General features: G+C 41.1%; 1 protein-coding gene across 3 annotated transcripts in view; it reads right to left on the bottom strand.

Annotated features, from left to right (window-relative positions):
- Positions 1-11,003: 11,003 nt before the first annotated feature.
- LOC108423901 (protein FAM126B) overlaps positions 11,004-17,192 on the bottom strand; it is an 83,860-nt gene continuing 77,671 nt past the window's right edge. For 2 of the 3 annotated variants that reach the window (XM_017691527.2, XM_017691529.2), the window contains one exon: positions 11,004-13,711. In XM_017691527.2, coding sequence (XP_017547016.1) covers positions 13,080-13,711 — 632 coding nt within the window. In that variant the 3' untranslated portion in view covers positions 11,004-13,079. The remainder of the gene's footprint in view (positions 13,712-17,192) is intronic. The other variant, XM_017691528.2, reaches the window with a different exon arrangement.

Raw genomic sequence — 17,192 nt, 5'->3', positions numbered from 1 at the left:
TGTTTCAAAGCTGAGGTACACTCAAAGGCATTATAAAACACATGATACACACACACTTAACTGCATACTTCAACTGTATTACATGTTAAGGCACCGAGTTTCTGTCATTGTATAAAAACAGTACGCCACTTCAGGCTGTATCTTATAGTGGGGTGAGCATTATGATGATATTTTATCACTGCAGTATTACATTATATTATTATGATAGACACGGTGCTTTTCTAAGCACATTGTGATTACCCATACTTAAAGAACATTGACCATGACCATTTTAAAATGTAGTATTACTGGTGCACTATATCTGTGTGTGAAAACACTAATACTTATGTGTTGTGAAAACGTTTTTAAGTATCGTGATATAATATTTTTGCCATATCGCCCACCCCTACGTTATTTAAGCAATAGAACACGAGAGGGAGTGTGTTATTGCAAAATAACATCACAGGTGCAATTAGGTTGCCGTACATCACCACAGTCGAGATGTTATACACGATAACACATGACCTCGAGTGTTCTAATGCTTTTATACAGTTAAACAAATAAAAAATGAATAAATTGGGCAGTAAACATGGCATTTTATATGTTTGAATGTTACCAATTCCTTCTGCCAAATTATAGTTTCTTAAAAAGCAGCTTGTGGCTATGTCACAATTCTGAAACTGTCATCACCACTGAGCGAGCTTATCAGTCAGCAGCTATGGCAGAAGAATAGCTAAAAAAACCTGGTATCAGCCAGAAATGAACTGAATACCATTTGCCAAATGTGCCGTCTCATTTTCAGAGTCTGACCAAATCAGACTGAGTTATAAAACTGCTGCAATATCAAGTGTAGCTCAGTTTTGTCAATTTTTGCTAAATCAATATTAATGTTGTTTTGTTCCAGCCAGTCTGTGAAGCATCTTACAGCCCATTTTGTTTGGCGAATGATACTGGGTTAATTTCTGGCTGATTCCAGGTTGTTTAGATTTTTCGTCTCTCACAGCTGCTGACTGAAAAGCTGCTCAGTGGTAATGACCATTTGGGAATTTAGTGTAGTCTCATCTTCAGAGTCTGACCAAATTGGCTGTCGGTCAAACACGATCTTAAAAGTATCCATTTTCTGTTTGTGCACAAAGAAGTAAGAAGTAAAAACGTTCAAAATGCTTGAGCATCTCCTACAGCTGTCAAACTTGTCGCTTAGTAATGGTGTCTCAGCAGGGTTATACGGTATTTGTGATGTTACGGTGAGATAAAAGCTTGGTTAGATTGCTTCTCAATCAGCTTGTGTGGCCGGAACTAACTGTTGTATGAAGTAATTTCACCCCACTTTGCGTCATGGTAAATTGTAGCAATAGAGGGCATCTCAAGACTTACTGATGTAGAATATTTCACAGGACATACACAAATGTCACAAGTTCAGTTAGGCATGAGAAAAGCTTAATTCAGAAAGTATTGTGAATATTTGAGTGTGAATGTTACACTATGTGTAATTTCCTGTCTTGGTCTGGAGCAAAGGAGTCAACCTACAAATATAAACAGCTCAACTGCTGTGTTAGAGCAACAGTCAAACTGACATAGTCGTGGAGCAAGAACAAGTTTACGAGTGAAAATCAAGCTTTGCTCATTTCGAAAGTAAACCTGGATTCAATGAGAAGCAGCCCAGCAAGTGCTGTGCTTGCTCTTTAGAATAGCAGTTGGGCCAGATTACAATCAGATCATAAAATATTTAAACCAGCAGTCCATTTTTCAGTCAATGTTTCTGTTGTTTTAACAAAAGCACATGACTAAAAAGAGCAAGACTCAATAAAGACTGAAATCGATCCATAGCAATCTACACATCATGCCAAATATGTGCTTCCCTTACTCCTCCTCTGAAACCATAGCTGGACTGCAGTTAGTCCTGTGGGGTTTGTCGCCATGGAAACAGCACCACTCTCTGGCCGAGCGAGAAAAATGTGAGGATGGAGCTAGGCCTAGGAAAGAGTGAGTGGGAGGAGCAGAGGAGACAGATCCACAAGACTTCACTATTCACACAGGGGGAATGATGGAGAAACCACTACCGCACCTCACTGAGAGGCTTTACAATGACGAGAGCATGCATGCATGCATTCAAACACAGAGAAGCTGTTTAACACGGGGCATGAGCATGAAGGAAGGAATGGGGAAGATGAAGAGGAGTTGCACTTACGTCTCAGGATGCACTGTAAGCCTCTCTGCCAGCGTTCTGCAGCAGCTAGTGTGATGTGTTGGAGCAGTGCCCTCTGCTGTTCCAATCAAAACATGACACCAAAGTGTCTCCTGTGACATCACAGCAAAGCACCAATGATAATATGCTCTTGAACGTTTGGGTCAAAATGAATAACTGTACGTACCTGAGCTCTCAATCTTGGACAGAAACCAAGACCTAGTATTTCTACAAACTAGGTTTGCTCTGTATGTGAAGAAACAGAACTTATATTCAGGTTCTCTCTCTGAGATCCTAATAATAAACATCTCAAACACCAAATGACCACCCTCAATTAACCACATTTAAAGATGATGAAGTGCTTTGGATTCATAAAAAACCCTTGGCACTCTTTCAAATTTATAGCCAACGATTGTAAGGGCTTTGGAAAACACTAGCGCGCTATAAACTGCAGGGACATTTTATTTATGAAGTTCAACGAGATTAATTTTAGTGACGCCAATCTCGAGGGCTGCTCAGTCTGGGAAGCAAACCAACAGATTACAGCTTGTTCTAAATACAGCAACACACTGTCAAGCTTCTCAAAAAGATTCCACAGAGATACCAAAGGTTTTATTTAACTAAATAGTACACGCTTTCTGCTATTGTTAGTGTCAAATACAGAAGACCCCTTTTTCAGTGCTATTTAAGACCCTTTTCAAAAAGGTTGCATTCAGAACTAAATACAACACTTTGACTTGCAATCTTTTTATTTATCAGTGGCATCTGTTTAAGACCTTAAATTCCAGATAACTTGGGATGAAGATCTCAGAAGGAGATCAAACAGATTATTCCTTAAGAACTCATTACAGTCTGTAAGAGGAAATAAATAAATAATAAATCAATAAATAATCATTATGAATATACTACTACTAATAGTTATTCTACTGCCAAAATCTGTTTAATACTATATTACAATGATTTTATAAAACACAATTATTAAAAGCAGATTAACATGCTGGTATTTTTTCTACATTAAACAGCACATTTGAAATGTTTTTAAAAGCCATGGTTTGACTTTTTTTGTTTGTTTCATATTTGTTTTATTTGTGACTCAACTTTTAAACTCTGGCACAGGATACACAGGGACTGAAATGTTACAGGCAGGTTTTAATCAAAGGTACATTAGCTGGTGGACAGATTGGCTGGTAGGTAGACAGACATACTTGTCCATGTCCAGTGTAGGTTCAAATGTACCAAAGAAAGTAGCATCTAAGTATAATTAAATAATTCACTGGAGAATAGTTGTCAAGGTATTTATTGAAATATTAACCACTGCTGCAATGTTGCAGAACGTTTTACAATAAAATTACCGTGGTTGAAGTCAGGTGTTGGCAGTATGTGGTACTCTGGTTGGTGGTTTTGCACACCATGGCATCTCTAAACAGGGCAATACAAAATGAAATCGAATTTCCGGTTTTACATGTTTATGAACACAAACATGAGTAAAACCTGGTTAAAACTTTCAGCTGTAAAACGGACACAGTAAAACTGCAGTATTTTTTCATACTGTACTGCAGGTTTTTAATAAAACAGAATATTGTGTCCATTATACGGACAGTATAACTTGGGGCAGCTCTTAATCACAGACTACAATTCACTTCACACTGATAAAATGACACTTAAGGTGTTTTACATGTGCTATTACAATGATATCTGTTTGCTGCATTTAATATATAAAATCTAATAGAGCTCGCCTCACACATTGGTTGGTATTTCAAAACGAGTACCTTAGATCTTGTTTTAAAAATCACTTTTAGAAATATTTGTTTCACAATCAACCATAGTTTTACATATTACTGCAGTTCAAAATATATTCTATACAATCCCAATCTATCTCAGAACAAAAACTTGAAAAAAGGTTAAGTTTACAGAAACTAAAACAGAGAAACTAATATAAATGTAGATAATGATGAGAAAATGAGCCTTCAGGTAATTCTGGCCAGCAAACCATATTTCTAGCTGAGTGCCTTGCAACAAGTTAATCAGTGTAGAGCTTGAGCAACGGTTAAGTAAAAGTACTAACAGTTAGTATGGTAAATTAAATATTTTATACATAACACTGTTGCACCCTTCATGGATCGGGGCCTTGTCGTGCCAGAAGGGCTTGTGTGGTCAAGGGATCTTCAAAGTCGTCGGGAGCAATATGCTCCTGGTAGGGTCTCCCAGGGCGAACAGATCTGGAGCGTGGGGGGACCATGTGGGCCCACCATCCGCAAGATGCAGCATGGGGGAGCGGTGCAGTGATGCACAGGCAGTGGGAGATTGCAGGGGGGCCCTTGACAGCCTAGGCCCTTGCGGCAAAAACTGGCTCTTGGCACATGGAACGCAACCTCACTGAGGGGGAAGAAGCCAGAGCTTGTTGACAGAGATACCAACTAGATAGTTTGGCTCACCTCCACCCACACTGTCGGCTCTGGAACCAAACTCCTTGATCGGGGTTGGTCCCTCTCCTACTCAGGGGTTGCACAGGGTGAGAGGCACCGGGCGGGTGTGGGATACTCACAAGTCCCTGGCTGGCGGCCGTGCAGTTGGAGTTTGTCCCGGTGGACGAGAAGGTTGCCTCAATGTGAATTAAAATCGCAGAGAGGAAACCTCTGACTGTTGTGTGTGCTTATGCACCAAACAACAGGTCGGAGTATTCGGCCTTCTTGGAGCGAGTGGGCAGAGTTCTGGAAAGGGTCCTGCCTACAGACTCCATAGTCTTAATGGGGGACTTCAATGCTCATGTTGGCAATGACTGAGAGACCTGGAGAGGCGTGACTGGGAAGAACGGCCTGCCCAAACTCTATTTGATAGGGTGAGGAGCTTGGCCATCCAGGAGAAGCTCGGAGGCCAAAGGTCACTGCGAGCGACAGAGAGCACCATAGCTTAGAACTTCAGATTGAGCAGCGTTCAAATTTCACTTCAATATTTAACACTTTCAGACCGCTAACCCCTCATGCCTTTTCCCTCTTTTTGTTTTCTCCCTCTCTCTTTCTATTTCTCTTCTCCTACACAGGTTCTCCTCAGCCCTTTCAACATGGCGTCTTCCCCTGACCGAGCTCTCCAGGCCCTGAGCTCTGAGTTGGCCCAGCTGGACCGGCAGATCACTGCCCTCCTGAAGAGGCAGGACGAGCTCCTTCAGCAGAAGTCGCAGCTTGAAGCCTCCCGGGAAGTTTCCCCCTCTGTGGTCGCGCCAGCTTCGACTCTTCGAACACCGGGAGACGCCGTTCTCACGCCAGCCCCAGCCCCACCTGGTCCCTGGGAACGCCAGCGCCGCAGACGGCCTTCCAGACCTTCACCGCCACCCCAGCCGGTCTTCACCTCCTGCAACTGATTTGCCGCCCTCAGCTCACCGCCTACGCCTCGGGCCCCGTCGCCCGCCCCAGCGCCTCGGCGCTCTGCACAGGACTCGGTTTATGTTATTGGTAGTTCTATTGTCCGCCATGTTAGAGCTTTTGTAAAGCTGCTTTGTGACAACACCTGTTGTAAAAAGCGCTATATAAATAAATTTTGCCTGCTTGCTTGCTGGAGTAGAGCTGCTACTCCTCCGCACTGAGAGGAGCCAGCCGAGGTGGTTCGGGCATCTGATTCGGATGCCCCCGGACGCCTCCCGGTGGGGGTGTACCAGGCACGGCCTCCAGGGATAAGGCCCCGGGGTCGTCCTAGGACCCGCTGGAGGGATTACATCTCCAATTTTGCCTGGGATCGGCTTGGGGTCCCTAGGAATGAGCTGGAGGAAGTTGCAGGGGACAGGGTCATCTGGGATTCTCTGCTCTCCCAACTGCGACCGCGACTCTATCTGGATTAAGCGGTCAACGACAATGGTGTTGCATCCAGTGAAAAATATTGTGATTAAAAATAATCACCAAACCCCCCTGCAACAAAATGGCCTAAGGTTAATTATTCTAACAGCTCCCCAACACCACGTCCCCTGCGGTTTAGTAATCCGTACTCTGTTTATAAACAGTACAGACAAGTTTTTAAACGGTAGTCTAGGTTTGCAAAACTGTACCAACGGATTTGTAAACTGCAGCGAAACTGTAGCGAAACGACGCTCATGCACCTGATTTCAACATCGTTTGCTCGCTGGGCTATAAATAGACAGCAATTCTTGCATATTCAGGGTTTAACGTTATTACCTTTAACATGCAACAGGCTCTCCGGGCTGAGACTCCATTCAGTCCTCGCTGACTGCGTGGAGGAATAATGCAGGCAAAAACGAGATTGTGTGCCTCGTTTTAAACAAGTGCATTCGCGTAATACATTTCTACAAAACACTCCAGTTAAGCGGTAAAGTTAAACTCTAACTTAATTTCATGAATGCTAAAGCTTCATGAATGAGTGTGTAAAAGGTACAGAACAATTAGCTAGTTAGCTAACTACATAACCTGTTACCTACTTTATTGTAATGTCCACTTGTCCATATAGGTTAGTTACTTGCTTATATTTATCTTTTCATCACAAAACGTCGACACAGTTCGTTCCGTTGCCTGCCCTCCTCCAGAAATATAAAAAAATTACCCAGTTTCTCAAAATATCTCATAAACGTGGCCTGTAGCGTAGCGTGTGCAGTTATCTAGCGAGCTAGCTGATACCGGCGTCTCACCATGTGTTCGCTGTCTGTTGTTGGCTAGTTAGCGTTAGCTCGTTTTACTCACTAGCCATCCTCTCATTCTTCTGTTGTGGCTGGCTGGCTAACTAACTAACTACCCTGTGGGTACAGTTTTGCTAATCGAGAGTACAGTTTACAAATCCGCCAGCGGTTTATAAACTGAGAGTACGGTTTACTAAACTGCGGTTACAGTTTTTCCTTTTCACCGTTTTTATTTCTCGTTAGTGACCCCTACGGGGCTCTGTACGGCTAGTAAGAAAAACAAGATAACATTAGCCAACAGCCTAGGCAGCGAACACACGGTAAGACAGCGGTGTTAACGAGCGTTAGCTCAGCTAGCGTTAGCTGGACGTAAAAGGTTTTTACACACTCAAAACCACAACAAACTAGTGTCCCAAAACCAAGACACACTTACTTTTAACGGTTTTACTTACGCCAGAGTTCGGTTTGATTTTGAATATTTGAATGTAATAAATGGGTTGTAGGTCGCCAACATCCATTTTACCAAGAAAACGACACATGATCAACTGTACACACGGATGGAGGGCATGAACGAAAGGATTAGAATATCTGAAGGAACGTCCTTGTAGGTATTTGGCCAGTGAACTGTGCATAGACAGATTAACGTTACAGGAAATATTTGAAATACAGCACAGTGAAATGCCAGGCTGATTTCACCCACTTCACATCACTGAATTCAAAGATGTGGTCACTTTGCAGGCTTTCCGCATCTCTTGTACATATTTCAAAATGAGGTTTTGAGAAGTAATGCTCTGCTGTTAAGTTATTAATGCATAATGTGAAGGCATTTTATAAATTTCAGGAACAGTTTCCTACACCAACGTGTTATTCAGTTAACTAAGAAGCAGGGAAATATGCCTGTGGCACACAAGGATTAAAACTGTATAACGTTCAATTCTACATTTTTGCACATGGTCATTCTAAGGTAACCACACTATGAATCACACAGAACACAGAGTCAGTAATAAATCTCCTAAAGACTAAGTGAATAAAATCACAGGCACAAAGCAGTTACAGCACAAGATTTATTCACCAATATACAGATTCATTTCTTTCTGCATCGCAGTGATATTAACTTATCTTTTTGTTTCACTCTTTTGTACAGTTTTATTTACAAGGATTTAAAATAATCTTTTCATTTACATCATCAATGGTACAGCGTTTCACTTCTGAAATTGCTTTGTTACAGCTCCTTTTCTTCTTTAACCTTTTTTTTTTTTTACACCCTTTCCATGTACTCTGTAGGCTTGCATAACAGTGTGCTGCTGCTCGAGGGAATTCTGAAGACCTCAGGCACGCCTCGCATTAAAGAGTCCCACAACCTTGAGAAGTTCCATCTGAGTCAGTCATCACTCACCTTGGTGAGGCTTTCATATTCTCTTACACAGACACAATAACATATAGACTACCATAAAGAAATGCTCATCACCTCTGATCCTACACCTGATTTGAAAACCATATGCGTAAAACAGCAGCAACTCTAATGCAGTTCCTCACCGAAAGACCTGAGGAGGACAAGCAGACCAGCAATCTGAGATCAACAATCTGCCAGTTACCAAATTATCTTAGTTTTAATCCATTATGAGAGGAGGGGAAAAAAAAAAAAACATTGCATAGAATCAATTTGTACTGAAACTGGGCAAACTAACAACTGTTGTCTTGAAGGAGGGAAAAAAAAAATGTTACAGCAGATTTTAACACTTTGAGGCCTGTTCCAGTACAGAGTATTTGGCTTGTGAGGAAAATGAACTATATGTGCTCCATTACAATCATTGCTGAGCAGAATGGGTTCCACTGCAATGATTGCTGAGTAGGCTGTAGCGTGACTTGGCATTCGCATCTGTTGCACCATCCAGAAAGATTTTTTTTCTCTTACATACACAGACACACACGCATATACACATCAGCCACCAATGACACCAAAGACTGGATAAAGTGCATCGTACGAAAACAAGGCCTAAACATACCAAATGCAATATTGTCAAAACGAAACCAGAGGCAAGAGTGAACACACTTCTCTCTCTGGTTGATTGGTTTGGTCAGAGTGGGTCGGAACCAGCAATAACGGTAGTGCAAGTCCACCATATTATCATCAGTAGGCATCAGTCATTTATAGACACTTCAGTAGATGGATACTAATCGGTCTACTGGCAACATCCCATGTTACAGACCTCTGAAGCATCACAAATGTGACAACCGTTGTCCAACTAGATGTCCAGACCCCAAAACAATCCAGCAGGGAGTGCATGAACCAGCAGACCTACTATTCACAGAGAAACAGGTTTTCAACCTTACAGCAAGTCTCACCTTAACATGCATACTATTCTGAGCTCCATTTTACCTTACTCCTGACATAACATGAGAACAGTTAATAAACTTAAGGACCGAGTTTGTCACTGTAGAGTTAAAATAATCCTAAGCCTATCCAGTGCTTGGTTTATCACAAACTTTTTGTGCTATGACACTTCAATGAAACTCAGCCCACCTCAATAACCCACAGAACCAAAAATACAAGACTATTGTAGAGACTATTGCAAAAGACTATTGCAGAGTGATGTTACACCCTACACACATATATAAGGAGCAATGCCTACAGGAACGATGTACATATGCAGATCCACACACCACATTTATAGCATACACAATAGGTACGTGTTCATACACAATCGAGATCTTTATAGCAGCTAGTTACAGCAGAAAAATGTGGAAAAAGGACATAACTTTAGCTGGAGGAGACATGATTAAGAAATGTTCTTGGACACACATTCACCAAATGGCTCAAACCTTCTCTTATCTTAAATATAGTTGGTAAAGCAAAGAGTTGATAATCCAGAGTTGTTCTTAGGATATTGGCACAAGACAAGAGGAATCACAAGGAATCGCAGGCTCAGTGCGATGAAAACTGGCTACCAACATTCAAACTATCCATTTGTGGGGCAACATCAACAGCCAGCCAGCTTAGAACATCTAAAATCACAGTATTAACAAGAAATGTTTTCCAAGAATACGGACTGGCTGTTCCGTTTGACCTCACATAAAACCATATTTAGAACTACTGCCTGCACTCTTATGATTATGGTTACCTGCATAGACCATTTACCTCTATGAAAATGGAGTAGCACACCAGAATCACATCTGAAGGTGTTCTGCTAGAATCTTGAAGACATAAGGTCATAAGAAATGTTTCCCACCTCAGTGGTAGTCAGCTTTTGAGTCACCATTCATTTCACAAGAAAAAAGTACTTTTCTACTTAAATGCACTACAAATAGACCACAAAAGCAACAAGGCTGACAAGGTCTGAATGTGTAAACTATTAATGGATATTCCTTAAGCACTCATGGCCTTTCATGAACTGCTATTGGATAGTAGAACCATGACTACATTTATATAATACCACTGATTTGTATGTGGGTATTTGGAAGTGTGACTGTGCACAAGTCTAGCGTTTGAATGGTCGATGAAAGGAAGACGAGGTAGAACAAATGAAATGTGGATCCTTGTCCGATTTCCTCATTACAGATGCAATACAGCAGCACACAGACTCCTGTTAACAGCTCAACACAAACACAGTACAAGCTCACACCACATCAGACTCATACAGACACAAACTGTGACTTCTGATGGCATTACTAGACAATAAGGGATATTACAGCATCATGTATCTTTAACCATAGAATGTCGATTAACGCACACCAAAATCACACGCTTGAAGGTTCGCCACAAGACTCTTGAAGATATAAGGTCATAAGAAGAAATGTTTGACCACTCATGTACTGAACTTCTGAGGCTCTCTCACTGTGAAGCCAGTCATGTCAGCATTTTATCCTCCTTAGCTTCCGATCCTCAGCAGATACACGTTGGCAACATCCTCAAGTTTCTTGGCCTCTTTTTCTCTGAAGATCCATCTGAGACAGAGAATGCTAAAACAACTATAAACCAACAAAATACATTTTCTGATCAAACATGTTGATTTAAAACAAAAGAAGTCAAACTGTATATTCTCAAACAATATAAATTATTGAATGAAAATCAAGGTCGAAAAGAACAATAAAAACTACACTTGATTTTCTATCTTCAGTGTCTCCATGTTTAGAGATTAAAAACATACTAAATTTTAAATAAAGCCCAGTCTCTGGGACGGAACTTAGCAACGTAAAAAGACTTTAAAAAGAGAGAAAAAAACAAGCAAAAAAAAAAAAAAAAAAAAAAGACAAACTATCAACAGTTTACAATAAAGAAGGTCTTGATAGAGATTGCACATGACCCAAAGGTTCAGCAGGAATGCATATCGAGACACTGCAGTGATTGTTTATAATCTTGTCAGGTGAACAACCCAAAACTTATTGCTTTATTTCCAACTTCTTACGAAATATATTGTATGTGAGTAAACTGATCTCTGAATTCCCAAAATAATATGCCTGGTCTCCACTGCTCATCACATAGCTTATTTGACTTAACCATTCAGCCAAAATGTCTGGCTAACATCTCCACTGCAAATCATTTTATTATTATTTTTTTAGATTTTTTATTAACTTTTTTTTTTTAACTGGTTGCAAAAACTACTGTAATGGTTTTATTAAAGACTATGACAATTCTACCACAGAGATGGTGGCCTTCAGGCTAATCCTCTCCCACTGTTGGTCATCCAGTGTAAATTAGCTAGCATATTATGTTTTTGTTAAGCATTTATAGTGAATGCCTAAGGCAGGACTGACTCAGTTTTACTCCCAATGTCTGACCAGGCATGGATGAGTAGGTGATTGGTTTATAGCCTCACAGTGGAGATGCTGGACTCTGGACCCTTGACCAGTGCAGACCAGGCACAACATCCAACAACAAACCCAGTCACGTGTTGGTCTGCTTCAAGTGGAATGCTTGGTTTGCTCTGAGAGAGAGAAGGAAGGGGAAAAACAGGGAGACAGAAAAGAGAAAGAAAAATAAAGAAAGACACCGTGGACTTAGCCCCATGAACTTTTGTCAGCAGGTAAAAACTTCCATTTCCTCACCATCATAACTACATATGTTACATGGTAGTTTCATAGCAGTTACTGATTAATTCATACAATGAAATGAAAAATAAGCCTTATGCTGCAGTTACACATTGACAAAAATCTTTCCATGCCAAATAGCAGTACATGACTGGCGGTAGAATGCAGCCATGAAAATGTTGCTATAGAAACTGCATTACCAGCGAAACAGGACTGCTGTGAGTGGACAGCTTAAACAGTGATGTCTCATTATTTACAGAGGAAAAAGTCCAGAGGATGATCTGCACTCTTCATTTTTGTTGTATACTATAGATAGCTCCAGAAATATCCAGTTTGCTGTTGAACATCTACCATCATAAAGTAAACCAGTATTAAGATTAATAACTGAATAACCACTAGGCTTATTAGTCATTATTATTATTATTTCTTAGCAATATTCAGTTTCCTCTCCCCAATTTTCTAACCAATTTAGATGTGTCGTGTTTGGGAAGTCCTAACTAGTGGGTGGAATTGAATACATCAGCGCTAGGGGGGCGAAAGCTAGTACAGGCTTCCTCAAAGACCTGTGAAGCGCCAATACAGTTTTTGAACTGCCACTAATACAATGTCATTTGACAGCTGAATGTGCTCAGAGGACAGTGTAACTGCCAGTTCTGTTACATCAACTTACAGACACCTGAGCTGGCTAGCATCTCACTGGATGATAGGGTGAGACATCCTACCCACACAGAGAGTGAAACCAATTGTGCTCTCTTGGATTCTTGGCTATGGATGGCTACAGCATCACCAAGGATCAGACACAATATCCTGATGATAGGGCCAACACTTAGACGGGAGATTTGTTTTTTGACAACTGCTATGAATGACTCAGTAACTACCACAAAACTTATGTTATGTTGTTCTGAGAGTAAGGAACTGAAATGCGGGCCCACATACAGGTCCTAAGGGTTTAAGAGGATAATAAGCATAGAGTTTAAAGGAATACTCCAGTGTTTTTCAACCTAACCTCTATTTGCAGCATCTGCAGTGTACAGTCTATTACCATAGACAATAATCAACTAAGAACGACTGCTAGGTACTTCAGTGTGTCATGCTGCTAGATGGAGATTATTTTAAAAAACTATGTAATCCTTTAAGGAGTTAACACACATCCCTGACAACACCAGAACCATTCAACATGGCTCTAAAAAAAAAAAAAGCCCACAAAAAAGGACTTAAGGAAACAAGATGAAGGCAAGGAGATGGTGATGAGGCGGGCAGCCAGGAGGGCTACACCTGTGATATGATCTGCATGTTGAAACTGGGAGAACGGGACTGTTTGGTTAGAGGGGTTCCAGGAGACAGCAGCTCTTTACCCTCCTCTGGCCGCACCAGGTGCTCTTCCTTTAGGCTGAGATTGGAGTGGCGGTGGGACCCCCCACCGGAGCCTAATCGTCCAGTCAAGGCTGCCCCCTCCTCAAGGTCCAGTGCTCCGGCTCCTGCTCCGTCCCGGGACCTGCTGAGTCTCGCGTGCATGCTGGACGAGGCACTAGCAGTCCGAGTCAGCACGGTCCCCCCCATGGAGAAGCTCTGTGGCTTTTTAATGGGGTTCAGTTCAATAGCATCCAGAGTGATGGTGGGTGGGGGTGACTGTGGCCTCAGTTGCTGTTTCCTCTGAGTAGGCTGGGCATCCACAAGTGGCTCTTTATGTTTCTCTACTGAGGCTTCTCGCTCCCTCTCCCGGGACGTGCGACTAACGCTGCTCTTCTTGGAGCTCTTCTGGCTGCTGGCACGCCCCCCACCGCTGCTAAACACAGGCCTGCCCCCACTGGGCTGGCTGCTGTTGGACGCACCCGATGAGAAGCCTTCATCAGGATCATTTAGGTTGAAGGACTCCTCGCCTCCGCTCATGCCGTCTGCGTCTGAGAGAGAGAGAGAGAGAGAGAGAGAGAGAGAGAGAGAGAGAGAGAGAGAGAGAGAGAGAGAGAGAGAGAGAGAGAGAGAGAGAGAGAGAGAGAGAGACTTCTGGCTTTACAAGTGTCAGCAGAAGAGCAAAATATTAGGCTGTAGTGTGATGCACTATTGGAGCTGGGTTACTTGTACTACTGTAGGGTCTAAGCGTGGCTGACTGAAAATCCTGTTTAACAAGAAAATACTGTGCTAATTATTTTTAGATAGGCATTACAGGTCAGTCACTCTAGAATTATTACTGTCAGCCTTGCAAAAAAACTATGGATACTGCAAATTATCATCTCATTGCTAATCCCTTTTTATATCCCAAATTATAGTACCTCCACAGGTAAAACTAATCCAGCTCAAATAGGGCTTACATCTAATCCACATGAACGCCCTCTGGTAAATTCATATGTGACCCATTATAAATGATTCATCATTATTGAATGAGTTTTATTTACATCATTTTTCAAATCCACTTCGTAATTCAATTGTGGATAGATCTTGCCTACCAACATCAAACAAAAAAAAAAACCCAAAACCTCTCAATAGATGAGCACTGCCCTGACGCTTTGAACTAAATGAGATTGAAGTGGAGTTAAAAATAGGCCTGTTTTCTCTCTCAGTCCGCCAGCACTCATGATGATGTTTGAGGCATGTTCATGCTTTTCCATCAGCTGTTCACCCTGAAGTCCTATTGCAATTACAGCCACTTCACCTAGGCTAACCTTGACATTTGAATCATACTAGGCATAAGGACACTGGAGAGTATTCATCACAAGCTGTCTGGTAGCAGTACATAAATCAATATCAGTATCCTTACACATTGCATTCAACTGTGATTGTGGCTTTAGAGCCTCACGAAAAAACAATGATAAGAGCTTTGTTTTACTGTAATTTAACTAGAGATTTGTAACCTGTTATTTTTTCTAAATCTCCCCATGATTAAATTAAGGTGCAAACAAATTAATTAAGTGTTTAATGCCTCTAAGAGTTACTGTCTGCTGCCTGAGACATGGTTTATTGATAGTTTTAAGAGAAAGCTTCTAGCCTAAAATGTTTTTAAAATGCATGTAGGGCAGCGAAATACATGCAGAGCATTGTATAGAAAAACAGTACCTTTAAAAAAAAAAAAACAAAAAAAAACTGGTCTTTACAAGTTTTACCATAATCAAAATTACATATATAAACCAAGACGATGTGTAGTTTCACGTCATTCCAGCTAAATGTTATTATATTTGAGTCTGTATGTTTCTATACAGTGCACCATTTCAAACCACTCAACAAACTTTTCACAAAAACTTTGTTTACATCTGAATGACTGAATTATGCAGAAATGTTGAAAAATCAGTGTTCACCTTTAAGATTAAGAGATAGAAATAAAATTAGCATGTCTGAGAAATCAAATTACCACTGATGATTGAAACCATTCTCCTGTCTGAACATAAAGTCCTTCTGTGAGACCAACAAAACACATGACAACAAAAACCACAATGCAGATCCGCTCAGTGGCCATCCAGAATGCTAGGACAGCAAGAGAATAGAAGTACATGGATTGAGTGAAAAAGGACTGTTAAACATTCAAAAGACAGATTAAGAAAAATATGACAGAGAAAGACGGATGAGACAGAGAGAAGTAGCATGCAGCATTAGGCAGGCAAAATGTGGGTCTGTAGATTTCTGTTCTCCACAGATGGACAGCGTTCCAAAAGAAAGAAGGAGAAAAGGCCAAAGGAGAGAAAGAGAGTAAGACAAAGGTAAAAGACTAAAGGAAGACATGCAGATGTTGAGACCACCAGCACGCGTGCTCTCCTTTCACTCTCCTGACTTGGACTGCAGCTGATTCGTCGAAGAAATTTTCAATCAAGTGCTGTGTGGATTATCTGTACGTAAATTGTGATGTACATAAATTCTGAGGTACATCAGGAGGGTGTACGATTTGCTGGAAGACTACAGACTCAATATATGAACAAACATGAAGACTAAACCAAGCCCAAACATCAGAGTTCCATAAATATCCACAAGCCAGTATATTTAACATTTTTCAGCCAAACCGGAGAGCATCTGGTTCGCAGCTGCGGCTACAGGACAAGGAGGCTAAGAGGTGCTGGAGCTGAACATGGATTGGAGCATTGGCAGATCCGCCTCTTGGGGCTTGATCCTCTGGGGGCTTGATCTGAAGCTTGTGTCTGCTGTTTAAATCTGCCTCAGCATGCGCATGCTTAGAGGCAAGGCATGAAGGCCGAATGTTCAGGGGAAAGACTCCTCCTCACTAACTGAGCTTGCTCCCAATGTTCTCAAAAGTGCAGATGCATGCAACTCTCCTTTAATCAGAAGAAGCAATAAGTGATCATTGTCATGAAAAAACCTCTTATATCTGAAACTGTCAAAGCCAGAAATGAAAAATGGAACAATCTGCTTACAGCTTTTCACATCTCACAGCAAAGGACAGTCTCTACAGTGAGACTGTTCTGTTTGAAGACTAAGAAACACCTTCTGATTACATATCTTGAAGGTGGAAGGAACTTTGAAGGTGGAAGGAACCAACTATTTTTGTGTTTTGGGGGGCATTTTTGAAGGCAGCCTGTTTTGATTTGGTTTAGTTTTTTTTTTTTTTTTTTTTTTTTTTTTGTTAGCTGGTGAATGCAGAAGCTAACATTACTGCTAGGAATCTGCTGGATATCTTACTGAAACCATATAACTGCATTAACTTTGTATCATTACTACAATGGAGAGACTGAGATACTCAAATATCAGAAATTACTCGGAAAAAACATTTTAAATTTATACCTAAAACCAAGCAAATTACAAAGTTTCTTATGACCGTGAAATTCAATTTAATCTAACTTTGGTTTCATGCCCTTGTATAGTTGTTAATGGGCAGAATAACGATATTGTTAACCCTAACCTGAAAGGGATGCCACAACCTGAAACGTTAACCTGCTTAGCAATGAATGATATTCTACAGGCTCAGTTAGTATGAATCATCCTAACTTGTACAAATAACTTTCATTTGATACTAGCCTTCTGAACATTTATGCCAGACCTACTACCTTGTAACACTGATCCTTTACCTTTAACACTTTACATCAGTACTGCAACTTAAGCAGATGTTGTTTGCATCACTAGAGGCAATGGATGTGATGTCCATATGTTTAGTTACACTGTACTCCAGGAAAAATCCTCTTCCAACAGCCTGCCAACAGCTGTGACGAAGAGGACTCTTAAAGCCACTTCCAGGAGAGGGCATGTTGTCCCAAAACACAGATGGGTCCAGGTAACTCCTTAAAGAAGAAGATATGACTTGCAACAAATCTAATCACTGCTCTTAAGCATTTTACCTATAGCTAATCTTCCTCATTGAGCATGCTCAGTTGGTGACCTATGGGCAGCACCCAAAGAGAGCTGACACAAGACGCAAAGAGGTCGAAGGTTGTTTAGTTTATTTGG

This window comes from Pygocentrus nattereri, chromosome 6 (genome assembly GCF_015220715.1).
Source record: "Pygocentrus nattereri isolate fPygNat1 chromosome 6, fPygNat1.pri, whole genome shotgun sequence".
Lineage (NCBI taxonomy): Eukaryota > Metazoa > Chordata > Actinopteri > Characiformes > Serrasalmidae > Pygocentrus > Pygocentrus nattereri.
This window is presented reverse-complemented; position numbering and strand designations above follow the sequence as displayed.